This window comes from Mustela putorius, unplaced genomic scaffold, assembly GCF_011764305.1.
Source record: "Mustela putorius furo isolate JIRA1106 unplaced genomic scaffold, ASM1176430v1.1 tig00000596_pilon_pilon_pilon, whole genome shotgun sequence".
Classification (NCBI taxonomy): domain Eukaryota; kingdom Metazoa; phylum Chordata; class Mammalia; order Carnivora; family Mustelidae; genus Mustela; species Mustela putorius.
This window is the reverse complement of record NW_025421428.1, coordinates 10,872,437-10,900,400: the sequence shown is the minus strand read 5'-3', so window position 1 is coordinate 10,900,400 and position 27,964 is coordinate 10,872,437. Positions and strand designations below refer to the sequence as shown.

The 27,964-nt window shown below is 50.9% G+C and overlaps 3 protein-coding genes across 7 annotated transcripts in view; 2 read left to right on the top strand and 1 right to left on the bottom strand.

The window, feature by feature from the left end:
• The window catches only part of USP20 (ubiquitin specific peptidase 20), a 43,179-nt gene extending 31,900 nt beyond the window's left edge, over positions 1–11,279 (bottom strand). For 3 of the 5 annotated variants that reach the window (XR_006607452.1, XM_004757118.3, XM_013058638.2), the window contains exon 1: positions 11,184–11,279. The gene's annotated coding sequence lies outside the window, so the exon portion shown is untranslated. Of the gene's footprint in view, positions 1–5,221; positions 5,397–11,061 lie in introns of those variants that run through there. The other 2 variants (XM_045082580.1, XM_045082582.1) reach the window with 2 other exon arrangements.
• Positions 11,280–11,399: 120 nt separating this feature from the next.
• CUNH9orf78 (chromosome unknown C9orf78 homolog) lies at positions 11,400–18,505 on the top strand. The gene is made up of 9 exons (XM_045082579.1): positions 11,400–11,561; positions 11,899–11,958; positions 13,153–13,204; positions 13,352–13,422; positions 14,365–14,442; positions 14,712–14,909; positions 15,729–15,865; positions 15,961–16,059; positions 17,818–18,505. The coding sequence occupies exons 1-9, from the start codon at positions 11,479–11,481 to the stop codon at positions 17,907–17,909; spliced, it is 870 nt and encodes a 289-aa protein (XP_044938514.1). The 5' UTR covers positions 11,400–11,478; the 3' UTR covers positions 17,910–18,505.
• A 1,194-nt stretch (positions 18,506–19,699) lies between these two features.
• Positions 19,700–25,715, top strand: TOR1A (torsin family 1 member A). Its single transcript, XM_045082577.1, has 5 exons — positions 19,700–19,969; positions 20,452–20,717; positions 21,632–21,807; positions 21,907–22,034; positions 25,073–25,715. The coding sequence occupies exons 1-5, from the start codon at positions 19,792–19,794 to the stop codon at positions 25,321–25,323; spliced, it is 999 nt and encodes a 332-aa protein (XP_044938512.1). The 5' UTR covers positions 19,700–19,791; the 3' UTR covers positions 25,324–25,715.
• Positions 25,716–27,964: the final 2,249 nt, after the last annotated feature.

The following is a 27,964-nucleotide window of genomic DNA, read 5'->3' as shown; positions in this document are numbered from 1 at the left end:
TGCTTCTTCCTCTCTCTGTCCCCCCACTCATTCTCTGTCCCCGCCACTTCTTCTCTCCCTTACCCTCGAATAAATAAAAATTTTTTTCAAAGGTACTGATATAATTCAATGGGCAAAAGGCAGTCCTTTCAACAGAGGCTCTGTATATGGGGGGAAAAAATAACCTTTAACCCCTACCTCACACCTTACACAAAACTTATTTAGAAATGGATCACAGACTTTATGTAATTGGTGGTCAACAGAGGGTTTAAAAGATCCTCCCTTTCTTCTAATTCTACTCCAAGTTTCTGGCAGAGTCAAGTTACTCTAAAATACATCCTTGAGATGCTCCACTTGCTTTTTCTTTTTCAAACTGCTGACATCTTCCCCCAATTCTTTTTCCTCTAGTTCTTCATTTGCTTGTGGCTGCCAGAGCTCAGCTTCAGAGCCCTTCGGTTTTCCACCTTTTCCTCTGGCCTTCACACCAACGAGCTGCTGCATCTACAGCTCCTCCAGCTGAGCCACGAGCTCCCTCCTTCCATGTGCACCGGAGGGCTCTGGGCAGCCACCCTGGCTCCTGGCAGCTCTGTCCTGCTGCCACACATCTCAGCACCTAGGTGATCAGGGACATCATCCAAGACCTGCACATGTGTTCTTAGAAACACACTTTTTGGGATGGTAAAACCCCAAGGTCCACCGTTCTCAACCCCGACAGCATCCTGCCTGCCTCCGACTCTTCTGCCCTTCAATTCGTTCTGCGACTACTGCCTGCCACAGCAAGAGGTAAACAGTCCTTCGTGTTTTTAACAAGCTTTCTCTCTTCCTCCACTTCTGTTTCCGGAAATTTATGTTTTTTTTATTTTTTTTTTAAAGATTTTACTTATTTCAGTGAGTGAGTGAGTGAGAGAGAATGAGTGGGGGGAGGATGAGAGGGAGACGGACAAGCACAGTCCCCACTGAGGGGGAAACCTGCTATGGGGGTCAATCCCATGACCCCAGGATCATGATCTGAGTCAAAATCAGATGCTTAACTAAGACTGAGCCATCCAGGTGCCCCAACACCACCTCCTTTGATTAAAACTCTCGAACTGTTCTGGATACACAGTCTCATCTATTGTGGGGGAAGCACCTCGATGTTCTGGAGACGACAAATCTGTGAGGCACAGGACTTGATTAACATCCATGTTCCAAATCCAGATTCACCTACTGCCATCATGTGAGTTCAAGCCCCCTGCCCACCGATTTTTTGTACACGTGGTTTGGGAGCTTTGCAAAGCCCGCAGAACCTTCGAGGTCCGTCTGTGGAGCCACCACGTGCTGCTGCAGGCATGCCTCCCCCAGCAGGGGTGGACACACGCTACGCCACATCCCTCTCCCCTCCCCTAGCAACCCCGACATGGCCCCGGCAGCCAGTTCTCCTGACCTCAGACTTAACAGCAGCAAACATTAAAACTCTAGAACTTCTAGGGGAAATCCTAGGAGAGAAGCTCTGCCACTCTGGCATCTGCAAAGGTCTTAGGACATGGAAGGTGTTCGTTATACGAGGAAGCATGGAAAAAACTGAACTTTTTTCAGGTGCCTGGGTGGCTCAGTGGGTTCAGCCGCTGCCTTCGGCTCAGGTCATGATCTCAGGGTCCTGGGATCGAGTCCCGCATCGGGCTCTCTGCTCAGCAGGGGCCTGCTTCCTTCCCTTCCCCTCTCTGCCTGCCTCTCTGCCTACTGTGATCTCTCTCTGTCAAATAAATAAATAAAATCTTAAAAAAAAAAAAAAAAAAAAAAAAACTGAACTTTTTTCAAAATTAAATACTTTTCTCTTCAAAAGATGCTGTTAGGGGAATGAAAAAGCAAGCTACAGTCTGGGAGAAAATGTTCACTGTACATGTATCTAACAAATATCCACGATATATGAAGAACTCTTACAACCCAGAGAAGAGTAAACTGCACAGTTTTGTGAAACAGGAGAAGGACGGAGCAGGCACTATACCAGGTAAGAAGGGCCGACAGACACACAAAAGCATGCTCAGTGTCCTCTGCAGAGAACACCTCACAGCACCGAGGACATCCAGAAATAATAGAATCTTTAACACCAGGTGTTGCTGAGGATGTGAAGGAATCTGCCTGTATTGATAGGACTGTAAAATAGTATCAAAAGCTGGAAAAGAGCCGAGCAGCTTCCTACAAAGTCAAGCTTACACTTATCCCATGACCCTGCGATTCCACCATTGGCTATTTGCCTGGGAGACGTGAAAACACACCTCCACACCAAGACTTGTAGGCAAACATTCGTAGCAGCTTTAGACGGCACAGGCCCAAACTGCAAAGACCTCCCAGTGTCCAACTGCAGGAGACTGAAGCTAACGGACATTATATTCATCTAACGGGACACTACTCGAAATCAGAAAGAACGTGGGTCAATTCCAGACACATTAAGTTGAGCAAAGAAGTCAGATACGGAAGAGTCCACATTCTAGGATTCTCTTTGATACAGACAAAACTAACGGAAGGTGTTAGAAATTGGGTCAGTGGTTGCCTGGGGAGGAGGCGGAGGCTACACTGTTAAGACGCCCAGAGGGAAGGGTCCGTGGTGTTGTAATGTTCTAGATCTTGACTGAGATGGGATTTAGCCACGGCTCTGTACCTGTCAAATTTCAGGAACTACTTCCTTAAAGCACATGCATTTTACTGTGTGTAAATTATAGCTCAACAGAGTTAACTAAAAGCCCTTTATTATTTTAAAGATTCTATCTTATTTTTAAGTAGACTCCATGCCCAACGTGAGGCTTGAACTCATGACCCTGAGATTAAGACCCACATATTCTACCAAAAGAGCCAGCCAGGTGCCCCTAAAAGATTTTATTTTAAAGTAATCTCTACACCATGTGGGGCTTGAACACACAACCCTGAGATCAAAACCTGAGCTGAGACCAAGAGCTGGACACTCCACTGAGCCACCCAGGTGTCCCCCACAATAAACAATACACCCCAAAGCATTAAAAGCAGGGACTTGAATAGATATTCCTACACCCGTGTTCATAGCAGCACTATTCATAAGAACCAAAGGAGGAAGCACCCCAAGGGTCCATCAAAAGACATGAATAGACAAAATGTGCTCTATCCATACAACAGAATGTTATTCAGCCTTAAAAAAGGAAGAAAATTCTGACTCATGCTACAACAAAGATGAACCTGGAGGACATTACACTGGGTAAAAATAAGCCAGACACAAAGAAGATAAATACTGTATGTTTCCACTTCTCTGAGCTACCTAATGTAATCAAGTCCAGAGAGTAGGAGGAGAGGGAGGAGTCGTTTGTTAACGGGGACAAAGTTTCAGTTTGGGAAGAAGGGAAAGTTCTGGAGACGGGGGGGGGGGGGGGGGGGGGGGGGTCCGTTCCCTCTCAAGAATGTAAGAAAGTTCTGGTGACGACTGCTCAACAGTGTAAATGTGTTTAGTGCCCCCGAACCCCACACCGAAGATGATTAAGGAGCTTCATTTTATATGTATTTTAATGAAATTTCAAAATAAGATTTTCAAAAATAAATAAAAATTTCAGAAGTTGCAGACAGAAAGAGAGGATGACACTGTTAAAAAGACATTTTAAAGTGGGGGTAGGGGGCTGAGAGAAATAAGCCAATCAGAGGAAGATAATTATCACATGATCTCTCTGGTATGAGGAATGAGAGGAGTGGGGGTAGGGAGGGAAAACATGGGACAAGATCGGGGCGCCTGGGGGGCTCAGTGGGTTAAGCCGCTGCCTTCAGCTTGGGTCATGATCTCAGGGTCCTGGGATTGAGTCCCGCATCGGGCTCTCTGCTCAGCTGGGAGCCTGCTTCGCTCTCTCTCTGTGCCTGCCTCTCTGTCTACTTGTGATCTCTCTCCGTCAAATAAATAAATAAAATCTTTAAAATAAAAAAATAATGGAACAAGATGGGATCAGGAGGGAGACAAACCATAAGAAACTCTTAATCCAGGAAACAACAAACTAAGTGGGGGGGAACAGGGTGGCTGGGTTCTGGACATTGGGGAGGGCATGTGCTATGGTGAGTGCTGTGAATGTGTAAGACTGATGATTGACAGACCTGTACTCCTGGGGCTAATAATACATTATATGTTAATAAAAAAAAAAGAAAGAAAGAAAGAAAGAAATGGGGGTAGGGGGCACCTAGGTGGCTCAGTTGGTTAGCCATCCGACTCTTGATCTCAGCTCAGGTCTTAATCTTGAGGTTCAAGTTCCTTGCTGGGCTCTATGCTGGGTGTGGATCCTACCTTAAGTAAACAAACAAACAAAGTGGAGGGAGGGGTGGGGAATGCCGAAGAATTGAAATCCGAATTGAAATCCGTAATGAAGAAAGATACTGGTCCCCCTTGGGCCCTGCCATGCCATCCACTGTGACTGTCCTCTCTCCACTTCACTGTCCCCTGACTGGGAAAGGCACCTGTCGGTCACCCTGCTGAATGCAGACCCACCCCGCCCCACCATCCTCTCTCTGAGGGAAGGCCCCCTGTCCATCCTGGTCCATATTTGGCCTGGTCTGTAATCACGTGGGTCACTTACCTGTTTTTTTTGGCTAACATCCGTTCCCTCTCAAGAATGTAAGCCCCGTTCTGTTTTGTTCACTGCTCTATCCCAAATACCCAGAATGGCAACTGGACAGTGACTTCCAGTACACAAAGCTGTAGGGCGCCTGGGTGGCTCAGTGGGTTAAAGCCTCTGCCTTCAGCTCAGGTCATGATCTTGGGGCCCTGGGCTGGAGCCCCAAATCGGGCTCTCTGCTCAGCAGGGAGCCTGCTTCCTCCTCACTCTCTGCCTGCTTCTCTGCCTACTGGTGATCTCTGTCAAATAAATAAATAAAATCTTAAAAAAAAAAAAAGTACTCAAAGCTATAAAACACTATCACAGGAAAATTCCATTTTGGTAAACTAATCTCACTTTGCGCCTACAACAAAAACCATTATCATCATTCCAGGGCGGATGGGATCGAGTGATTTGTGTTCCCTCTGTCGCTTGCTTGCATTTCAACAATGAACTGGTGTTGCTTTTGTTAATACATGTCCTGATAGGTTACGGGTATTATCTTTAAAGTTTCCAAAATAAAAAGAACGAACATCTGGCCTCTTTGGTACTTAAGGTGTCCCTCCTGGGCCCTTGTTTTTCCCCAGATCCCTGGCAGGGCGCTGAGGGGGCACGACTCTACCCCTGGGGGGGGGGGTCCCCAGACCCTCAGGGTGTGAATAGGATACCTGAGGTCCCTATTAGAGAGGGGGTAGCACGTGAGTGGTCCCAGAAGCTCCAAGAGAGGAAGGGCCTCTGCGGCTGAGCAGCTTGGACAGCTGACCTCCCAGCACGCGACTCACTCACTTGAAGATCTGCTCTTAAGGCTTTTGCTTTTGTCTCACTAAATTCCGGGCTGGGTTAAAATTTTCATCTCCTTCCACCAACCCTGTAAATAGAAAAAGGCTTTTTGTGTGGCTTCAATACAATTAATACACACGTCTGTAGAAGCTGGAGAACGTGGACAAACACAAAATGGCATAATGGTCACCTGCGATGATCTTGGGGGCGGGGGAAGATCACTACCGTGTTGGTAAGTCCTGCTCCCGTGCAGGAAGGTCTAATTTACAAAATGAAACTAGAATATAACAGAGTTTGCATACAAGGTTTTTCTGTTTATATCATGTACATTTCTCCTGTCACTAAACTTCTTTGCAACAACTTCATGTCTAATGGTTAATCTCCCACATACAATTTAAGCTACACCTTACTTTGCCACTTTCCTACTCTCAGAAGCTTAGGCTGTTTATGTGTGTGTGTGGCCATTATCAATAAGGCAGTGAGAAATATTCTGAAATATAAATCTTTGACTACATCTTTGACCCAGGAAAAATTACTAGGTCAAAATGTATGTGCTCGACGGGACACCTGGGTGGCTCAGGTTTAAGCCGCTGCCTTCGGCTCAGGTCGTGATCCTGGGTCTTGGGATCGAGTCCCACATCGGGCTCCTTCCTCGGCGGGGAGCCTGCTTCTCTCATTGCCTCTGCCTGCCTCTCTGCCTGCTTGTGTGTACTCTCTCTCTCTCTATCTCTGGCAAATAAATAAAATCTTTAAAAAAAAAAATGGATGTGCTTGAGGCTCTAGATACACATTGACCGGTTTCCCTCTAGATCCACTACATAAATGTATCTGCCTACCAGCAGTATATAAGCATGCCCAACATAGTAAGTTTGAGGTTTACTAACACTTTTTTCCCCAAAGTTGATGTTTAAAAACATCAGTTTGTAGGAAGGGCAAAGTTAAGCAGGAGCACTGTAAACTTTGGGTGTTTACTCTTCTGCACGCAGGACCCGAGATGTCAGAAGTGCCTGGTCTACGAGATTGGCACTCTGCTTATCTTGGGTGCCTACAAGCTTTCACTTCGTTTTATCTTGGTACCCAACTGGCCTGACTTGGGGTAATGGAACACAAGCCAGGTTTGGGGCCTGGCCTCATGGGGCACAAAGGCCTGCATTTCAACCCCAGGGTAGCTATATGTAGCCACCAGGGATGAAATTACTAGCGGCAGCTGCCTTCTCCTGCTCTTACCCGTGGTCAACTGCTTCACTTACGTTAGCTCTGGGCCTGACCCTAATTCCGGAAGGAAACGAGACAGTGAGCCCTGTGTTCGGCCCCTTGCTGGTCCCTCGCAAGCTGTGTATCTTTAGATAAATCAGTTGCCCCTCAGTTTCCGCATCCATGAAATGGGGACAAAGCAGGCAAACAGTATTACAGGAGGGCGCAGGGAGACAATGCATAAGGAGAATTTAGCATTCTGATCATGTGGACTTCCAGGGTGGCTCAGAGTCTGCATTTCCGGGCAAAGCAAGGACGCTCAAAAACGTTCTGGGCTATAATTTGTGTTACTGGCCATGCTTTATAGATCAGGGGACTGAGACGGGTAGGAATGTGAGTCATACGCCCAAGGGTGCCCTCCATCAGCTGCTCAGCCGGGGCTCCGGGGCCCAGGACAGCGCTGACTCTGACCAGGTGATATGCCCAGGGCTTCTCCTACACTCTTCATGTCAGGAAAGCTGTTTCTCATCTTAGGGCAGAAGAACAGAGGTCCAGACACAGGAAGCCATTTGTCCGAGACCGTACAGCGAGGAGGCGACACAGCGAGGAAGGAGCCAGGCTGCATCTGCCTTCACAGCGCTTCCCACCCTTGCCTCTGTGCAAATAGTTGGAGTGCACACAGCAGGCACCTAATAAAGACTGAAAGGGCAGGAAACCTATGCTGCAGAGGGAGCTGGCTCCCAGGAACAGGCCCTCTGGGAGCCGCTGTGCTGCTGGGAGTCAGCAAGTCATCTCTCCCTCCCGAGTGGCCAGGCCAGCCTCCTCTCCAGGGGCAGAGAAAGCTGGCGGAGGGAGGCCCTGGCGGGTCTGGCCCAGAGCCCACCCACTGCAGGCCCCGGGCGAGGCTTCCGAGAGGGTTCAGCCGCAGGAGGGCAGGCACTGGGACCTGCAGCAAGGAACGGGGAAAGTAACCCCAGGCAGGCAGCCCATCTGGGCCTGGCATCAGCTGCTCAGACCAGGCCTAGGATGCCCATTACTCATCATTTTCCTGGCAGTTCTGGCCACCTACTCCTCCCAGCTAGGAGGCCAGTTCCTTAGGATGGGAGACGGGATGCGGCCAAGCCCCCGCCAACACAGAGACCTGCCATGGTCCTTATTAGACCAGCCATCCCACACCCCCCACACCTGCCCACACCCCTCCATAACCCTCCGGCTCTCAGAGGCTCTCTCCTGCCCTCCTCTCTCAACATTTCCCCTAAAGCCCAAATTCATCCCGCCCGTCAACCCCGTCTTAATTCCCCAAGAATCCAACGACCTCCTCCTGACTCCCAAGCAGAACCCTCAGCTTCCTCCTGCCTTGACATGTCTTGCTTGCCCCACACCTCCGTTCTCCCACATCTCCAGTTCTAAGCGACCTCACTGAATCCTGACCACCCTCCTGGAGGGCCAGCAACAACTGAGAGCTAAACCCATCTCCACTTCCATCACTAAAGGAGGAAAGGCTGAGACTCAGAGAGTAGAGTAACTGGCTAGAGGTCACACACCTACTGAGCCCCTGATCCAGAATCTGAACTTGGGACTGCCCACCCAGAAAGTGCTCTGAACTCTCAGCGCCACGGTCTTCCCAGCAGCCCCAGCCAGCCTGGAGTAGGGATCACCTCTACTCCTCCAAACCAAACACCCACATTCGGAGGGCAGCTCCCTCTGGCCTCCTTCACAAGAGCCACTTCTGAGTCATACTTCAGAGCATTTTTCTGCTCAGCTTAAACTCCTGAAGTCTACGATAACACCCCTGAAGCCTAGCACTGCAATTTGTTGCAGGCTCTGGAAGAGTCAGTTAATTGGAGAGGGCATGGGTTTGGACCACCCCAGGCTGGCAGTCATTGGGGGTTAGCAGGCTGCAAGCAGTGACTGACCCCAGTCACGGAGAAGCCACAAACCCTGGAGTGCATAAGTATAAGCGGAAACTCAGACTAAGACCCCTAAAACCGCAAAGCAGGAAAGGGTCAGACAGGTTCACACCAAAGGTCACATAGCCAGTAAATGACAGAATAGGGACCCGGTGGGGAAAGAGACTCCAAGAAGGGAAGGCTCCTACCCAGAGTCACCAGGTTAGGTGGCAGAATGCGGGCCTGAACTGAGGGTCAGGACCTGTAACTCTGTCCACTGCTTTATAATGTTACCGATCTAACCCCAAATGAGAATACACCAATTTAAATTTGCAACTCAATCCCCCCTCCCATTCATGATTCTCTTGCCTCGCTCTATTTCCATACCACTCATCACCTTCTAATATACTTTACATACTTAATGTTATTAGAACCTGAAAAAGGGGCACCTGGCTGGCTCAGTTCGTTGAGCTCGACTCTGGATTTCAGCTCAGGTTATGACCTCAGGGTGGAGGGATCGAGCCCTGTGCGCAGCGGGGAGTCTGCTTATCCCTCTCCCTCTGCTCTCCCCAACCCCACCACTCATGCTCTCATTCTCTCTCTCTCTCTCTCTCTCTCTCTCTCAATCAAATAAATAAATAAATAATATTTTTTTTTTTTAAAGGAAAGAAAGAATGTCCACTAGATCAAGGATCTTTAATCTCTTTTGCTCCCTGGCATACTTCAAGCACCTAGAACAGTGCCTGCTCCATATAGTAAAAGCTCAGTGAATATCTGAGTAAGTAAATTAGTCCAGCAAACTTTTCTACTGAACACTTAACTAAGCCACACTGCAAACTGCAACTGCTTTGCTCTGTCCCAAGTCTACTTAGACATTAATGTTCACTGAACCCCGAAACAAGCCAGGCTCCAGGAAGGAGCTCGCAAACCAACCCAAATTCAAGCCAAATGCGTACATTTCCTTAAACAACCAAACTCTCCAAACTACAGCAGGACACATCTCTGAATGGAAGAGAACCCACATTTCCCGGCAGCTCCCTCTGAGAGGCCGTTTTATCTAACCCCCCCCCCCCGACCACCCCCAAAAAAGGCCCAGCGAGACTTGGAAAGTCTGCAGCCCCTTAGCCCAGCCACCCATTCACAGCTGCTACTTTTCCAACACCGCTTTTGCTAAACAGGTCTCAGGGAGACCAGCCACAACCCAAGGGCTGAGGGGCACTGGGCACTCTGGCCCCCCAGCTCATTTGTACCAGACTCTCTTCCTGGGATGGCAGAGGAGAAGAAGGGTCCAGAAATGTCCTTGGCCTTCTGGCCCTCTCCCTGGTGCTGTCCAGTACCTCCTAGTGGGAAGGTTGCTGGGTGGGCAAAATCAGAGTCACCTCTGGAAGGGTGACATCTGCAGACACGGACCCCTTGGGTTCCTGCAGCAATTCCCGGGGAGCCTCCCCTTCAGCCAGCAGGGACAGGGTGTTCCGCGATACCCAGGTGCATCTGGGGTTGGCTGAACCAGACTGCAGAAGGCAAGACTTGGAGATTTGAATATATGGCTTTTGACCAAAGCCAAAAAGCTGTTCCAAGAAGTCCTGAGTTCATTTGTCTCAGTCCAAGGGACAGAACAGCAATCTCAGGAGGGACTGTTCCAGAGAAAAGGAAGGTATTCCAGAAAGTGCTGCCCTGCATCTGCATGGTCTTCCAGAAGAGGAAATCAACACAGTCTCCGTCAGCCCCTCCCCCCAGCCAAGGAGCTGTAATACCCGCCGCTGCAGCAAACATTTACTGAGCTTCTCCTGTCTAGGTATCCTGCCCAACCTGTAGCAGAGGCGCACCTGCCACGGACCCCTACCCCACCTTCCAGCTGTTTAACCTTAGGCTCCTATGGCCTCTGTGAACCAAAGTCTCCTCATTCGCAGAATGAACGATAACTCGATCTACTTCCTAGGCTTGCGGTGGGAGTTCACGGAGATAATGCTTAGCCCAGTGCCTGCCACATAGTAGCGCCGTGCTTTCAAAGAAAAGGACCGGCCTATACAGAGAAAAGGAAAACTGTGTAAGCGGTTCCTAAAAGTCCTGTAAACCATCACGGACACACTGAGTTCTCTCCTAAGCGTTCGTTGCTGCCTGTTTGTTTTCAAATAAACTTAATCCTCACAGCATCCTCGAGGTGGAAAGGGCGGAAGGCAGGGCGACAGTCCTCGTGACAAAGGACGACAACAAGGCCCCCGGAGGTCCGGGGAGGCGGCCGGCAAGCACACGAGGAGGGGCCCTCTCCCCTCAAACCCTCCGGAGCGGGTTCAAAACATGGGAAGCGGGGACGAAGGGGCTGGAGGCCATCATTAGCGGGGCAGCCGGCGCCAGCACGTTAGTTCCCCACTGCTAAGAAGTGCTCATCGTTTATCCCTAAAGAAAAAAAATGCACGTCAGGGCCCAGACCCTGGGGAAATAAGTCAGCGCCCCGAGACGCCACACTCGTGCTTTCAACGCTGGGCCCGGCCCCGCAGAAATAAAAGAGATGGCGGTCCCTGTTCCGGAGAAGCAGCGAGCCCCCCCCCCCCAGGGCTCCAAGTGGGGCCCCAGAGGACACCCCTGGGCGCCGGCCGGAGGAGGGGAGAGAGCGGCGGCGGCCGGGGGTCCCGGGCTCCGCTCACCTGGCAGCGGCGTTCTGCGCACCTGGCAGAGCCAAGCCCCAGCCGGCCCGGAGCCAGGCTGGGGTGCCCCTGCTCGGAGAGGCCCGGCCCGCCGAAGCAGCCGGCGGCGGCCCGGAACTCACCTGCCGTCGCAACCGCGCCGCCACCGCTTGTCTGTCAAGCGCGCTCACAGCTGCACAGCGCAGAGCCTTGGGATCGGCGGGCCGCGTCCCGCCTCCTCCCCCTGGCAGCCCAATCAGGAGAGGGGGACGCCACGGGTGTGGGTGGGGCTAGGCGGGCTGTGCAGGCCGGGGGCGGGGCCAGGCGAGCTGGGGGCGGGGCCGGGCGGTGTGCGCTCTGACCTCACTGCTGCGCGCCGGAAGCCATCCCGGCCACGGTACGGGGGCTCGGCGGCGGGACAGCGGGGCCGGGGCGACCATGCCGGTCACCGGCAAGAGTTTCCGCCGGCGTCGGGCAGACTCAGAGTCGGAGGAAGATGAGCAGGACTCAGAGGAGGTTCGGTGCGTTTGGGGTGGGACGTCCAAGGGGCAGAAGAGAGAGCCGGCTGTGGGACTTATTACCGGCTAGGCTCCTCTTTGTGAGCCGAGATTGTTGTCCTTCTCTGCAGACAAAAACTGAGGCTCCTAGGGGATGACGCCGCCGCCTCTAGGCCGCGCAATTGGGAGAGGTGTCCCCACGATGCACGGTGGATCTGACACCCAGTGGGCCTGAGCGCAGGGTCGCCTTCCGGACCATTGTGCTGGCGGCTTAGCGTCTGGGCAGGGGTGCCAATAGAGGCTGCCCTTGGAGTCTGAGTTCCATGGAGGGTCTCTCAGTCTGTGCGTTGCCTTTTTTCAGATTAAAACTAGAAGAGACCCGCGAGGTGCAGAACTTGAGGAAGAGGCCCAACGGGGTGAGGTGGGTATCGCGCCGGGGGACCGGGAGGAGGAGGAGGTGGAGATGACAGAGACCCGCCCCCGCCTCGGTCGCCATCACAACTCTCTCAGGCGTACCTTCTTCTCTTGACCCTCTGTACACCTTCCACTGCCCTCCAAGGAGTCCACCCCTCTTCATTTTATTTTATTTTTTATTTATTCCACTGTTGTTTAAAGAGGTTTAACCAGGAGATGGCCTGAGCTGTGTGGTGTTGAGTTTTACCCCAGAGGAGCAGAAATGAGTGATTAACTCCTACTTTTATTGCCCCCGATTGTGAAATGCCCGTTGGTTGTTAAGAGTTTGGAAAATTTAGAAAAGTGTAATCAAGAAAATAAGCAGCACCCATAATTCTCCCATCCACAGGCAACCAGTGTTAACACTGAATGTTCTGGCTGATCTGTTTTCTTTCTCTTGTAAAGGTTGTGAGTACTTTTCTTCTATGCTGTTTTTCAACTCACTTTCACATTTTGGGCATCATGTGGTTTATTTTTCCAAAATCCTTTTTAGTGGCTGCATATTAGCCCACCACATACATGTGCCGTAGTTTGCCAACTAACCTCCTACTCAGGGGTCATTTGTAGGGGACAGTAGGTCATTGTTTCACCAAACAGGAGTGCAATAGGTACTTTTTTCTACATTCGTCTTCAGCTTTGTGTTCTCCAAAGGCAAAATCTTTTTTTTTTTTTTTAAGATTTTATTTATTTGACAGACAGTAGTAGGCAAGTAGGCAGAGAAGCAGGTAGAGAGAGAGGAGGAAGCAGGCTCCTCGCTGAGCAGAGAGCCCGATGTGGGGCTCGATCCCAGGACCCTAAGATCATGACCTGAGCCGGAGGCAGAGGCTTTAACCCACTGAGCCACCCAGGCGCCCCTCAAAGGCAAAATCTTAATGAGATTGCCAAGCCCAAATAGTATCACTGGCCTTGAAGGAGAGTATACACCTTCACTGCACACCCCCCCCCATCCAGCATCTAAAGTGCTTGCTGAACTCTGTTTTATGCTTGTAGGCTTTTCCAATTGTCTTTGGTGCCCACTCCTCAGATCTTGCCTTTGCTCTAATGTAGCCACATACAGACTTTCTAAGTGTATTTCCTCATATCTCAGTTATGCGATTTCTATCTCTATCTCTCACTCACTCACTCTTCCTCTCTGTCACTCTTTCTTTTTGTTTTTGCTCAGTGCTGTGGCCCTGCTGGTGGGAGAAAAGGTACAAGAAGAGACCACCCTAGTGGTGAGTTGTGGGGGCCTCCCTGGGTAATGGGGAGCTGTCGCTGCTCTCCAGTGGGTGACTGTGTTAAAACAAACAAAAAAAAGTCCATTCCCAATAATATAGATGCTTCCTCTCAGCTGTGTTTTGTGCTCATCCGACTTTCTGCAGGATGATCCCTTCCAGATGAAGACAGGCGGTATGGTGGACATGAAGAAACTGAAGGAAAGAGGCAAAGATAAGTAAGTGTAGACCTCATGGAGACACACACTGACCTGTAGCCTCTGCCTGGGTCTATGTGACCCCAGATAGTGGGGGCCTGTAACAGCAGCTTTAGTGGGACATCCTGAAGTATCCTTGGTGCTTTATAAAAAGTAGGTAGCTTAAAACCAAGTGAAAGCAAAACTCTTTTTTAAAATTTTATTTCTTCATTTGAGAGAGAAAGTGTACGCCCATGCACACGCTGGGGGGAGGGTGGAGGGAGAGCGAGGGAAGATCTCAAGTGGATTCTCTGCTAAGCGTGGAGCCCAGTGTGGGACTGGGACCCATGACCCTGAGATCATGACCTGAGCTGGAATCAAGAGTCAGATGCTCCCGGTGCCTGAGTGGCTGCATCAGTGAGGCGGCTGCCTTCAGCTCAGGTAATAATCCCAGGGTCCTGGGATCCAGTCTCCCTGCTCAGCGGGGAGTCTGCCTCTCCTTTTGCCCCTCCCCCTGCTCTCTCTCTCTCTCTCTCTCAAATAAACCTTAAAAAAAAGGAAAAAGATGTTCAATGGACTGAACCACCCAAGCACCCCAAAAGCAAAAACGCTTGAAAAGTTAGTTTAGTGCGCTGTGGCCATTCTCCTTCATAAAGGTGAATTGTTTAGTGTGTTTCAAACCTATGTGGAAGTTTTGTTTTTCTTCTTTTTTTTTTTTTAATGTTTTTCTCTCTTAAGAAACGCAAAAATGCAATTATAAAAATAATAGAAAAGCAAGAAATAAAAGTATCTACTCATTCCCCAGAGAAATCTCCAGAGGACAAGTTTGCTTGCTTCTATTTCTTCTTATTTCCATATCACATATATATTTTTTCCCAACCAGAAGCGGGACATACTGTCTGTATGTGTTTTATTTGTATAATATCGATTGCAGCCTCACTGAGTTGTAACTTTAAGACTCCGCTTCATTGCTTCTTCCCTTAGGATCAGTGAGGAGGAAGATCTCCACCTGGGAACATCATTTTCTGCAGAAACCAACCGAAGGGACGAGGATGCTGACATGTAGGTATCAGTCTGGGTATTAGCGATTCGGAGTTGGCTGCAACTAGAGTGTAAGATGTTTAGTTTTAGATGACATTTCTAGAATTATCCAAAGGCAGCGGGGAGCCCGATGCAGGGCTTGATCCCAGGACCCTGAGATCATGACTTGAGCTGAAGGCAGATGCTTAACCGACGAAGCCACCCAGGCGCCCCAGAAACAACTAATTTTCAAGACAAGTTTTGTGAATCTCCTGGCTCCCTCCCTGAGGTATGTGACTTTCTCGTTTCAGGATGAAGTACATTGAGACAGAGCTGAAAAAGAGGAAGGGGATTGTAGAACACGAGGAACAGAAAGTCAAGCCGAAGAATGCAGAGGACTGTCTTTACGAACTTCCAGAAAACATCCGCGTTTCCTCAGCAAAGAAGACCGAAGAGATGCTTTCCAACCAGATGCTCAGTGGCATCCCCGAGGTGGACCTTGGCATCGAGTATGTTTCAGACCCCTGGTCTGGTCCCTCTCCTGCCCCAGCCCCCCGAAAAGCGCTCTGGTTTCCAGTGAAGGGGACTGTTTCTTGCCTATCTCCTTGGAAAGCCACAAATACACAAATAATAACTATTTTCTCTGGCAAGCTGAGATACGTGTGCCAACAGTGTCTCTGAAGGATTTGGTCAGTGTTATTAGACTTAAGGGAAAGTCTCCTGAACGCAAAAGTTAGATATTTTGTGTATTGAGACATAATCAACATGTAACATTATATTGGTTTCTGGTACACAACATAATGACTGGATATTTGTATACAGGTGTTTATTTTTATTCAGTCTCTGTTCACAGCCCTTAAGATAATCAGACCCTTATCTTCCTCTTTTATTCTAGCAGGAGCAATGTTCAAGGTTTACCAGCCCATGATCCTCCTTTTTATTTTTTGCAAAACATCTGTTCTAACATGGGATCGTCATGGAAGAAATGCGATGGTCAGAATCCTCTTTGGGTGTAGTAGGAAGTGGGGAGACTTCTGGATTCTCACCTCTTTTCTGGCCTTACTAGCTCTGAGCCCTAGGCAATTCTTTTTTCTTCTTTGAGGCTCAGTTTCCTCTTGATCAGAAGAGGACAGTACGTCCTGCATCTCCGGCAGCTGTGAGAACACGTGAGAACACGTGTGTAGGAGAGTGGTAGGTCAGCTGTAGAACACTGTGCTCTAGGAGCGGATCTCCTTACACAGTGGTGGCTTCCAGCCTGACCGTGAATTCTGTCTGAGGACCAGAGGTGAGAAGGTCTAATACACAGCATGGCCCCCTTCTCCCCACAGTGCTAAAATAAAAAACATCATTTCCACGGAGGATGCCAAGGCCCGTCTGCTGGCAGAGCAGCAGAACAAGAAGAAAGACAGCGAGACATCTTTCGTGCCCACGAACATGGCTGTGAATTACGTGCAGCACAACCGATGTAAGCTTCTCTGGGGAAGTAGCCCTGCCCCACTGGGGAGGTTCCCTGGCTCCCGTATTTTGTCTTAAGTGTCCCCTGGGCTCTTTTTGATCCAGTTTATCATGAGGAGCTCAATGCCCCCATACGGAGAAACAAAGAAGAGCCCAAAGCCCGGCCCTTGAGAGTGGGGGACACGGAGAAGCCAGAGCCCGAGCGTGAGTACAGCAGGGGCCGCAGGGCTGCCTGGAGCGGTCATCGGGGCCCGTGGAGGCAGGGTGGCCTCTGCAGGGGTGGAACGTGGGCTTTGGGGCCAAGACAGCCAGGTTCCACTCCATGCTCTGGACCGTGGCCACTGCCTTCCCTTTTCTAAGCCTCCAATTACTCACCGGTCCATGGGGACCATCATAAAACCAAATATTTGGGGTCGCTCTGAAGATTCACTGGGCTGTCAAATTATAATAGAGACTTAGAAATTTCAGTTATCAAAAATTATTGACTTCAATAATCAAAATACATTGAATGTTACTCACAACACCCAAAGATGAGTGCCATTGACGTTTTTATGGATAACCTTCCAGGCTTAAAAGAAATTACGTATATAGAAACATACAGCAGATGGGACGTCTGGGTGGCTCAGTTGGTTAAGCAGCTGCCTTCGGCTCAGGTCATGATCCCAGCGTCCTGGGATCGAGTCCCACATCGGGCTCCTCGCTAGGCAGGGAGCCTGCTTCTCCCTCTGCCTGCCACTCTGTCTGCCTGTGCTCGCTCTCTCTCTCTCTCTGGCAAATAAATAAATAAAATCTTAATTAAAAAAAAAAAGAAAGAAAGAAACATACAGCAGATACATATTTAATAGGATCTCACAGTGTTTTACTCGGTAGTGTGCCCTGCGTGTCTCTCCGTGACAGTAAATACATAGTTGCCCGTTCAGTGGCCACCTCATGTTCTATTGTGTGGATTTACTGCGGTTCCCTCTGGTTGGACACTTAGGTTGTTTCTCATTTTTCCTGATTTAAAGGCTGTTTTGCCTGTATTATGTCCTTCGCTCCATGCCACGAAGTCGCCAAACGCTCCTCCAGGCGTGCGGCGATTTGTTCCTCTGCTGGCAGCGTCCACCTGCGCCCCTTTCCCTCATGCTCGCCAGCACCGGGGGGGGTGTCGCCTTTTTTATCAACAACGGGATAAAATGGCGATGCTGGTAACATGCAGAAGTTGCTGAGGCTTCTGAAACATCCAGACTGTTTTCCCTTCCCTCCCTCTTGAGAAATTATTTTCTGTAACGTCCCAGTTGCATAGTCTTCAGTTCCTGCAGCTTTGTGTCATTCACACACGGTAAGCAAGGACTTTGGCGTCACCAGACTCAGGTTCCAATCTCAGCGTCCCTTCCCTTTCTGAGCAGTAGTGTGGAAGTCACTTGAGCTCTCTGGACAGTGATGGCAACAGGCCCCCGTTAGAATTGGGGGAAAGAAGTTGTATCTGAAAGTATCGGGCACCAGGCTTCGTGCTCAGTCACACTCTCACTGCAGTTGAAAACACCCTCCGACTGGTCACCTCATCTGTTGCTGTGTAGCCTAGGCCACCGTACGGTCACCTGACTCCAACCTCTATTTATTTATTTATTTTAAGATTTTGTTTATTTATTTGACAGAGATCACAAGTAGGCAGAGAGAGAGGAGGGGAAGCAGGGTCCCTGCTGAGCAGAGAGCCCGATGCGGGGCTCGATCCCAGGACTCTGGGATCATGACCTGAGCTGAAGGCAGAGGCTTAACCCACTGAGCCACCCAGGCGCCCCCAACCTCTGTTTATTTTCATTCACTCAGTAACAAGTATTCACTGAGGCCCTACTATGTTCCTGTTCACGGTGGTAGCACCTGGGCCTCCTGTGGGGAATGAGACCGGCGTGGTCCCAGCCAAAGCAGAACCTCTCAGCAGTTTCCAGCATGGCCAATGGCTTTTCCTCTTTGCCTTCGCAGGATCCCCTCCTAATCGCAAACGGCCCGCTAATGAGAAGGCCACTGACGACTATCACTATGAGAAGTTCAAGAAGATGAACAGACGGTACTAAGGGTGTTGAAAGGGAAAAGTGCAGACTGGGACGTAAAATGCAGCGTCCCCTCCGTTCCCCAAGGCCCACCATGCCACACCCCCGCCGACAAAAAGGCTTCCTGGACAGCAGTTTGCTCATTTGCTAGCAGACTGGTCCCCAAACAGACCCTCTTAGCCCTGCTGCTTACCTGCTGGATTTTTCAGGCACCGCATTTATAACCTTTTGAAACAAAACAATGTGTAGTTTCCCTATTTGTGGGCAAACTCTATTCTTGTGAGCGTTGTTAAGTCTCGTTTGTAAATATGTTGACTTTCTCTTAATATTGGCTCTGGGTCAGGAGGAAACAGCTGTGTTCAGAGTGAGATAAAACCCTTTAGATTGTGCTGTTCATTATTATATATGCAATCGTGTCTTCTACTTTCCAATATCTGGAGTTCAGAAATGCATCCGTCACTATTTATGCTGGATCTAGCTGACAGCAGAAAAACCTAGGATGGGGTCAAAGGGACACTGGCATTTTCTGACTTTTACAAAGTTACCTATTCCTTTTCAATAAGAAAGAAAAAATTTATATCATTTTCAGCACTTGAGTATTAAATATGAAACAAATCCAACCTTCCTGTTTGAACTGTGTCTCCTTCTACCAACACTAGGTAATGTGTTGGGAGCCTGGGGCATGGGCAGCTCAAATGCGGAACCGTGTTCCTGAGAGATTTTTCTCATTTTGTTTAAGAGATGTGGACAGGATCCAAGCCGTGGGCTGTGGGGGGCGGTGCCCCCTGGGCTGTCATTTTCCTGAGGCACTTAACACAGGTCAAGACAAGAAAGGATGAGCAGGTTGGTTGACCTCTGGGCTGATTTTTAGAGTGGGTGTTGTGGTTAGAGGACTTTGGCTTTAGAGTCAGAGCTGAGCTCTGCTCACCGCCTACTGTACCCTCGGACCAATCTCTTTTCCTCTGAGCCTGTTTTCTCATCTGTAAAATGGAGATAGTTTTTATTTTTGTATTCCTTCCGCTATTAGAATGCATGATCAGTGAAGGCAGGAATCATGGATGTCTTGTTTGTTTTTTTCCTCTAGTCCCCAGCGTCTAGTCCATAACCCAACACCCGGGCAGTCCTCAAAACCATGAATGAATGGGTGAGTGAGGGCAAGTAACTTTCCCTGGCAAAATCGGACGAACACTGCCTCATCCAGGCGCTGAAGGTCAGCAACAGTCATAAATCACGTTGCTGGTATGTATCCTTCATATGTCATGATAGCACTCTGCCTGTGTGAGTATGCTCCGCCCCAACACATATCCCCAGTCTAAGCGTATAAGAACATCACATCCCGATAGCGGGGAAGCCAACCAAAGATTTGACCAGCCTCCCCGAAACTGTCAAGGCCATCAAAACCAAGGAGAGCGTGAGAAACAGTCTTAGCCAAAGAGGAGCCTGAGGAGACATGAGAACGAAACAGAATGTATCTTGGACGGGACCTAAATCAGACATGCGACATCAGGTAAAAACTAAGGAAAAATGAACAAACTTTCGTTGTATCAATATAGGTTCATTAATTTTAACAAATGTAACACACTAGTATGTTAATAATACGGGGAATTGCGTGGGAAGGTATAGAGTTATACAGTCTTCATTTTTCTATAGATCTAAATTCGTTCCCGGAAAACAGTCTTTGGGGAAAAAAAAAAAAACAAAAAAAACGCCCCCAGCGGCCTCCGGCGCTCACCTCCCGGAAGCCGGAAAGGGCTCCGCCCGGCACAAAGATGGCGGCCGCGACGACGTAAAGAGGCCCGCCCCGCACAAAGATGGCGGCCGCGGCAGGGAGGAACCGGAAGCGCATTCTGGCAGTAGCGCCGGCCTGGGGCAGCGCGAGAACGCGCAGGGAGGCGCGGGTCCGGGCATGAAGCTGGGCCGGGCCGCGCTGGGCCTGCTGCTGCTGGCTCCGTTGGCGGTGCGGGCGGTGGAGCCTATCAGCCTGGGCCTGGCCCTGGCCGGCGTCCTCACCGGCTACATCTACCCGCGTCTCTACTGCCTCTTCACGGAGTGCTGCGGCCAGAAGCGGAGCCTCAGCCGGGAAGGTAGGACGGGCGGGGCGGGCGTCGGAGGCGGGGGTCGGGCGGCAGGCCGGGGTCGGGGTCGGGGGTCGGAGCCGCAGCCGGAGCGGCCCGGGCGGAGGGGCGCCCGGCTCAAGGCCACGACCACGGACGGACCGGATTTGGCCGGAGAACCGAACAGGGGGGCTGCGGGCCGGGCCGCTTCCTCCGCCGAGAGTTTCGCTTCTTCCCAGCCAGAGGCAAGAGGGGCGGTGGGAGGTCTTCCCGCGCCGGGAGCGGCGGCCGAACCGCAGCCCTGCGGAGCGGGGCGCGGAGAAGGGGCAGGGCCGGCCGGGGGAGGCCTCCAGGCCCACGGCCACCTGCGGGCCCAGTGCTGACCTACGTCAGCGTTTCAGCCCGCGCTCGGCGAGCTTAGCAGGTTCCGCGGGCTCTCACGGCCTGTACACTCGGCTGGACTTCGGCAGACGCGCCGACACTCCCTCCCTGACTAGCTTTGTTTCTCCCAGCGCTGCAGAAGGATCTGGACAGCAAGCTCTTCGGACAGCATCTTGCAAAGAAAGTCATCTTAAATGCCGTGTCCGGCTTCATAAGCAACCCGAAGCCGAAGAAACCGCTGACCCTCTCTCTGCACGGGTGGACGGGCACGGGCAAAAATTTTGTCAGCAAGATCATCGCGGAGAATATTTACGAGGGTGGTCTGAACAGTGACTATGTCCACCTGTTTGTGGCCACGCTGCACTTTCCACACGCCTCCAACATCACGCTGTATAAGGCAAGAGCAGAATTTTGGAATCTTTCCTGGATGATGCTGGGGTGGCAGCGGTGTCTTTGTGGGGTGGGTGGGATTTGGGAATTCCGTGTTGGAGTGAGTGAGCCCTGAGTCTTCTCTTCTACAGGTGTAGGTTCCCTTTGAAAGGTGTGGAGGTTCGGGAGGGTTTGAGGTTGTGTGGAGTGGTTACACCTTCTCAGCTCCGTGGTGGTTGCTGAAAATCGGGCTCTCCAGGAATACTCTTTTTAGTAAGTGGGGTTTCTAAGTAAGTGGGGTTACATGGATGTCATCACATCCAATCTAAAGATCATGACCTGTAACTCATTTTGTAAAACAGGAGACATTTCTAGAAAGGCCTGAGGTTGTTCGGCCAAAGTGTTGCAAACTCCTTGTACAGTTTAACTCACTGATAAATAAGAGCCTGGGCTTTGGCAGCAGACACACCTGGTTGTGAGTCCTAACTCTCCCCACCTGGCAGCTGTGTAGTCTTGGGATTGAAGAAGGCCGGTGTACACAGGATATCTATTAATGTCGCCATTTTAATGACAAGGACCAGGAACTCAGTGACACAGCACCACTAGGATAGCCACACAACAATCAACATGGGGCTCTGGAAGTGGGCAGAGCCGGCTTCACATCCCAGCTCTACCGCATACTAATTTTGTAATCTTGGGCAAAATGAGGAAGCTGTGTGCCTCAGCCTCCTTATCTGTAAAATGGGTATGATAAAGCACACTGTGGGGAGTTCTGAGGAACCAAGGAGCTTGTGTGGGTCAAGTTCTTCTCAAGGTGCCATACCCCCAGCAAACACTTCATATACTGGGCCATCGTGCGAACAGTTGTAGTGCTGATGCTTGCACCGCGTGTTTGCTGCACTTGCTGAGAACTTTGAGTGGCTTTTGCCCCTTGTCATTCAGGACCAGTTACAGTTGTGGATCCGCGGCAACGTCAGTGCCTGCGCGAGGTCCATCTTCATCTTCGATGAGATGGACAAGATGCATGCGGGCCTCATAGATGCCATCAAGCCTTTTCTAGACTATTATGACCACTTGGACGGGGTCTCCTACCAGAAAGCCATCTTCATATTTCTCAGGTAAGGTCGGGGCCGGGACCTGCTTGAAGAACTCTTTGAGCCCAAGTCCGTGGGCTTTGGCACAAAACCCAGTCCTCACTCCCCGGAATTCTGTTGTAGCAATGCTGGAGCCGAAAGGATCACAGACGTGGCTTTAGATTTCTGGAGAAGTGGGAAGCAGAGGGAGGAGATCAAGCTCAAAGACATGGAGCCAGCCTTGTCCGTGTCCGCCTTCAATAACAAGAATAGTAAGTGCCGGCGCTCCTAACCCATCACATTCGTGATCCTGCGTCCCTGAGCTGTAGGTCCTCAGCCTGGCCATGGCCTGGGAGCTGGCTAGCAAGGCGGATTCTCAGTCCCTTCCCTGATCTACTGAGGCAGAATTTCTCAGAAGACTCTGTGTTAAACTTTAGGTGACTCTCCGTGTTTTCTTTAGCTAAATCCTTTTCCTTTATGGAATAAAAGCAGCCAGGTGAGCAAGGAAGGCTGTTGGGGTGCCTCCAGAGGAGAGGGTCTGTCGGGTCCCTTCCTCCTGTGTGCTGTCCTGGAGCTCTGAGATTCTGTGCGCAAGATCAAAAGCCAAGCAGCAGTGGGCCCGTGTTCTGCACTGGGCGCCGTGTTGAACACTCGACCTGCAGATTTCCTTTGATCTCCACAGTAACTCTTGGGGTAGAAACTGTCATCATCCCCAAGGAAATGGAGGCCTAGAGGGAGCTGCTTGCCCAAGGCTACCCAGCCTGTTTGGTGTCTCTGGTCCCCAGAGCTGAGCTTTTCACTGCCCAGCTCGTGATTTTTCTGGTGAACACACACACCTTTGACCTTGAACCCTTGGCGATGAGAATTCCCCATGATGCAAAATGACTCACCTGGTAACCTGGGAGCCACGCAGGCTGACTGTTACCATTTAAGTCTGCTCTGTTCAGGTTCCTTTTGAGCTTAGAAAACAAAAGTTCTCCTTTGAAACAAGAAACTTCTTCTACTGTAGAAATACACGAACAGTATGGGGGTGTTGTGTGTCCGTTTGTGCAGGCGGAATATTACTGATGAAAGCCCGGGTATTTTGTAATCTGTTGGGTGGTTCATTGGCATGCGAAACAGTAGGAACACATGCACTAGAAACCTTAAGCCTGAATGCTTTAGCAATTGAGGCCGGTAGCTTGGGACCCACATTCTGGGGAATTACAATGAGTTCCTGAGTATAAGCTTCAGAATCAAGCAGACTTGGCTCAGCTATTTACTGACCACAGCCCCAGGCAGATGGCTGAACTCATTCATTCATTCCACTGGTGTTCATTGAGCACCTACTTGGTGGCAGGTACTGGTCCAGAAACAGGGCACAAAACAATGAACAAAAGCAAATCCTTATCCTCATAACAATAAACAAAAGCAAATTTTTATCCCAATAATCATAAATAAGGAAGGAAAGGCATCAGATGATGGATTTCGGTATCTGTATAAAGGTGGAGATATCTCTTCCTCTCCAGTAGGTAAAAAGTAAGTCAGTGATGGAGGTTTGGGGGTGCTGGAGTGAGTATAGGCTGCAGTTTCCAGTGATGCGCTCAGGGATGGCTCATCGTGAGGGTAACACTTGAGCTGAGCCAAGGACTGAGGGAGTGAGCCATGTGGCTACCACAGGGAACAGCATTCCATCAGAGGGAACAGCACATGCAGGGTTACCGAGGTGGGGGAATGCCTAGGGTCACCGTGTAGACTGTGGCAGTCCAGGAAAAACAACAGGATAGGGGGTTAGATAAGAGGCAAGGCTTGCATTGGGGGTGCTGGTCATCGGAGGCCTGGAGGGCCCTAGGGAGGCTTTGGGTTTGACTCCCAAAGGAGGAGGGAGCCCCTGGGTTGTTTGGAGCAACAGCGTCATGACCAGACTTGGTTTTAACAGGACCACGCTGGGTGCTGGGGGGAGAGTGGACTGAAGGCAGCCGGGGCAGGGACCCTGGGTGGGAGCTGTGCAGCGGCTTGGGGGACAGACGCTGGTGGCCCGGCCCCTCATGCCATCAGTAGAATCGGGAGACACAGCGGGATGAGGATGCATTTTGAAGGGAGAAACCTACAGACGGCAGGATGAGATTTCCTGGATCAGTGTGGGGGTGCGAGAGCGCCGGCTCGGGGATCCCGCTTGACCAGGGAAGGGTGGTGCTGCCATTTCGGGGGGACAGAGTGCAGAGTTGCAAGTATGTGGGGCCGGGTGCCAGCTGGAGACAGGTGTGGACCGTGAGCGAGGCACCCTTGTAGAGAGATGCGGGGCACATGGCTGGCCGTTCCAGTGGGGTGCTGGGGCAGGGGGCGCCAGTGGGGCAGTCCGGCCGAGGGTACAAACTGGGGAGCGGTTCGTAGATGGTTTTTCAGGAGACCCCATCTGAGATCATTGTTCCGCCAGAACACTTTCCCGATAGTCGGTTTCTTGTCGTGCTGCTTCCTGCCAGAGGTCACCTCCTCAGCCGGGCCATGTCCGCCCACTCTGGCCCAGGAGCCTGTCCTCCATGCCCGCTCGCCCCATCTCGGTGCTCAGAGCCCCAGGCACTATCTGAAATCGTCCGTGTACTGCCTTGTCGGGTTGTGAACCCCTGAGGGCAGCGTCCGTGTCTGCCCAGGGCCCAGGGCTTGCCCGACGCAGAGCAGGCCTTCAGGAAAGGAGCTGCCCCCGTTACTGCTCGGCCACTCGTTTTGTTTCCTCCCACGGCCAACTTCACCCCAGCCAGGCAGTGAGATCTTTATTGAGCACCAGTTGTGTGCAAAGCGCTGCTGGGAGAGTAGAGCGGATGCTCCAGTTACGATTTGTAATGAGAAATAGTATTTGCTCTCTGCCTTCGGGCACAGATCTAAAGCACTCAGAATTTCCGAAGGGACAAGAGCCATAAAGGTGTTTTGATATTCATAACAGAGCCACTAACCACACCTGAGTTTGACTTGATGAGGTGCCTTTGGGGAAGCATCTCTCCTGGCACTTTCTCTGAAACTCTGCCAGCCTGGAAAGTTGGTCCCCGCTCCCTGCGCACCGCCCTGCCTCTCTGCGTGTTCCCGGCACTCTGGGCTGCGCGCCTCTCTCCTGCTTCAGATCTGTAGGTGCATCTGAGATGCCGCCCCTGAGCCTGAGCCCGTGGCTCCTGTGCTTGGCTTCCGTGGGGGCATTGAGCTCCCGGGTTACACGGGACTCACTAGATGGCGGGCTCCGCCTCCGGGTCTGGCCCCCAACAGACACCCGGTGGACGTGTGTCTGATGGATGGGCGGTCAGGTGGACAATGACGAACACCACCTTTCTCTTTTTCCCAGGTGGCTTCTGGCATAGCAGCCTGATTGACCGAAATCTCATTGATTATTTTGTTCCCTTCCTCCCCCTGGAATATAAACACCTAAAAATGTGCATCAGAGTAGAAATGCAGTCCCGAGGCTTTGAAATTGACGAGGACATTGTAACCAAAGTGGCTGATGAGATGACATTTTTCCCCAAAGAGGAGAGAGTTTTCTCTGACAAAGGCTGCAAAACCGTGTTCACCAAGTTAGATTACTACTACGATGACTGATGGCGGCCTGGAGTCACTGCTTCGAGTCGGAGAAGAAGGAACTCAGCACACAGCTCTCTTCCCGGACCTCCCCTAGCCCTGTCCTCTGGAAGAGGACTGAAGGAAACGCTTCCTGTGGGACAGGACGGGCATTTTCCTGGGCCATTTTCATCCAGTGAAGCTTGATGGCATCAGACCCTACAGATCGTGGACTTCGGAACAGCCCCAGGAGCCTTTAGCGGAGGAAGCAGGCAGCTCCCAGGCTGCTCGGCCCAGGGCTCATGATTTTTTAAAAAATCATGTTTTAATTTCAAGTGTTTCTGTTTCAAGGAAGGACGTCTTAAGTTTTACTGAAAATGTAGTAACTTTATTTAAAATGGTTTTTAACATTATGAGAAACTTTTCAGACTCTACATTGCTGGCTTCGTGTTTTTTGTTTTTTTAAAAGTTCCTGTCACCATATCGTATACTGTGATGTCTTTACTGCAAAGAAGTCCAGGCCCGGGTCCTTAGCACGTAGTCCCTAAGATGGCATAACTGGGGACCGAGGCAGGAGCAGTGATCAGACCTATCATGGGCTGACCATTGCGAGGGGCACTAAAGTGTTTATTATTTTTTTTTAAGATTTTATTTATTTGATAGAGATCACAAGTAGGCAGAGGCAGGCAGAGAGAGAGGAGGAAGCAGGCTCCCCTCAGAGCAGAGAGCCTGATTTGGGGCTCGATCCCAGGACCCTGGAATCATGACCTGAGCTGAAGGGAGAGGCTTTAACCCACTGAGCCACCCAGGCGGCCCCGCACTAAAGTGTTTAGATAAAAGCAGGAGTGTGTAAGAGGGGACACACTGAGGCAAGTCACAGATAAGCCTTAAATCCCCTTTCCAAGGGTTTTGATCTCAGTAACATTGTGAACTGTGGGAATAGCAACATTGTGAACATTGTTAGAAACAGAGTTTCCACGGGAGAGAAGTATTTCCAGCTTCTCACTTGCCAGGCCTTCAGCCTTGCAAAGGAGGACCCTTCTCTGCTTCCCATTCCCAAAACGAGCCCCACAAACTTGTCGTCTGGCAAGTTCGGCCATATTTTTAAAAACTATATTTGTTGCTAGTTGCTAGTTCTTGTTAATGAACTCCCAAAACTTATAAGTTAAACTGCCTGCCCTCCTCCCAGTCTACCCTGTGGATGCCAAGAACAGTGTTTTTACTTATAACTACAGAAGAGCTACCGTTTTACAATGATATTGTGTAAAACTTGTGAATACATCTTAAAGGAGGGGAAAAAGCCTCCACCGTAGGTCTTCGGTGCTTCAGCTGTGAATGAAGACCCAGCAGGTGCAATGCACAGCCTAACCCGAGGCCTCTGAGCCTCCTGATGGCTCTTGCTCTCTGCTTAGCAGCACTGGGCTTCACGGAGCTCCTGATACCCAGCCGTGGAGTTCAAGTCCAGAGACACAGCCTCAGCTACAGGGGACTAGGCATACCTTGGTGTCCACGGCACCCTTGTGCACCTACAGCAGGGGTGGGGGTAGTTCCTGTGGGCTGTGGCACTAAAGTGCTCACAGACCCATTTTTTGCAGGACCAGAGGACCAGCTGGCACTTGCCACCACAGGACTTTGTTCTGTGGGACCTGGCCCCAGAGAGGCTCTTTAAGGGCATCCAGGCCTCCTAAGTCTGGATGGCTGCAAGTGTTGGAAGTTTTAAGATTTATTCATTCATTTGAGAGAGACCAGGAGCATAAGCAGGGGTGAGGGTCAGAGGGAGAGGGAGAAGCCGACCACCCTGAGCAGGGAGGCCGATACAGGGCTGGATCCCAGGACCTTGGGATCATGACAGGAGTGGAAGGTAGAGGCTTAACCGGCTGAGCCACCCAGATGCCCCATGTTGGAAGGTTCTTGATGTGGAGCAGAAGCTGACCTGTCGTCCTGTCGCCAGGGGTCACAGATCGATCAGGCTAATGACTTTCAGATGTCAGCCCCAGCACCTGGGCGCCCCTCCATAGGGAACATGGGAGTCCCCTGACTTCCATCTGGCAAATTCAGTCTTTGTAGATGAGGGCGAAGTGGAAACTGCACGAGGCTGGGAACAGACCTGGAAAGTTCTGTCTCAGGACTTGAGCACCTTCAGTTAAGAAATGGTGGGAGCGGGTGGGATGCTGGGTTTGAACTTTCTAGGAAGTAGCTGGCTTGTCCTCAGTCCTGGAAAGGGGGTTGGTATTAACGATCTGCCGACAGAGAAGCGCCGTGGACTGCACTCGAGCAAGGACCTCACGGGACGGTGCGGGCTTCCGGCTCGGAGCCCGGCCTTGCTCAGGTGCAGAAGGTCCAGCAGGAAGCCCTGTTTTCCCACTGCCTCCGTTCCCTTCCTACGTCAACTTCAGGAGCAAACACTTGCTAGAAAGAAGCCCAGCTCTCCCTGGAGTTTTCATCCGTGGAACTGTGGCACAGAGCCCATCACCCAGTCCAGTGTCACTGTGCGTGTGGGTGGTGGGGGGGGACCAGCCCTGAAGGTAAATACTGGCCAAGTGACACCGACTCCCCGCCAGCTGGTCCGGGATGTGGTGCGCATGACACCCCGAGCTGCTGGACAGCCTTTCTCCCAAGCTCAAACTGTTCAGAGTTACCGAATAAACTAGGGAAAACAAAAAAGTTTGTAAGTGACACGTCA

What these genes read in the sequence shown, in the direction of transcription:
- CUNH9orf78 (XM_045082579.1), top strand. Translation starts at nt 11,479, where the DNA reads ATGCCGGTCACCGGCAAGAGTTTCCGCCGGCGTCGGGCAGACTCAGAG. An exon ending in AAGAGGCCCAACGGGGTGAG is followed by an intron (nt 11,959 to 13,152) that starts GTGGGTATCGCG and finishes GTTTTTGCTCAG; the next exon opens with TGCTGTGGCCCTGCTGGTGG. An exon ending in AAGGAAAGAGGCAAAGATAA is followed by an intron (nt 13,423 to 14,364) that starts GTAAGTGTAGAC and finishes TTCTTCCCTTAG; the next exon opens with GATCAGTGAGGAGGAAGATC.
- TOR1A (XM_045082577.1), top strand. Translation starts at nt 19,792, where the DNA reads ATGAAGCTGGGCCGGGCCGCGCTGGGCCTGCTGCTGCTGGCTCCGTTG. An exon ending in CCAACATCACGCTGTATAAG is followed by an intron (nt 20,718 to 21,631) that starts GCAAGAGCAGAA and finishes CTTGTCATTCAG; the next exon opens with GACCAGTTACAGTTGTGGAT. An exon ending in GCCATCTTCATATTTCTCAG is followed by an intron (nt 21,808 to 21,906) that starts GTAAGGTCGGGG and finishes ATTCTGTTGTAG; the next exon opens with CAATGCTGGAGCCGAAAGGA.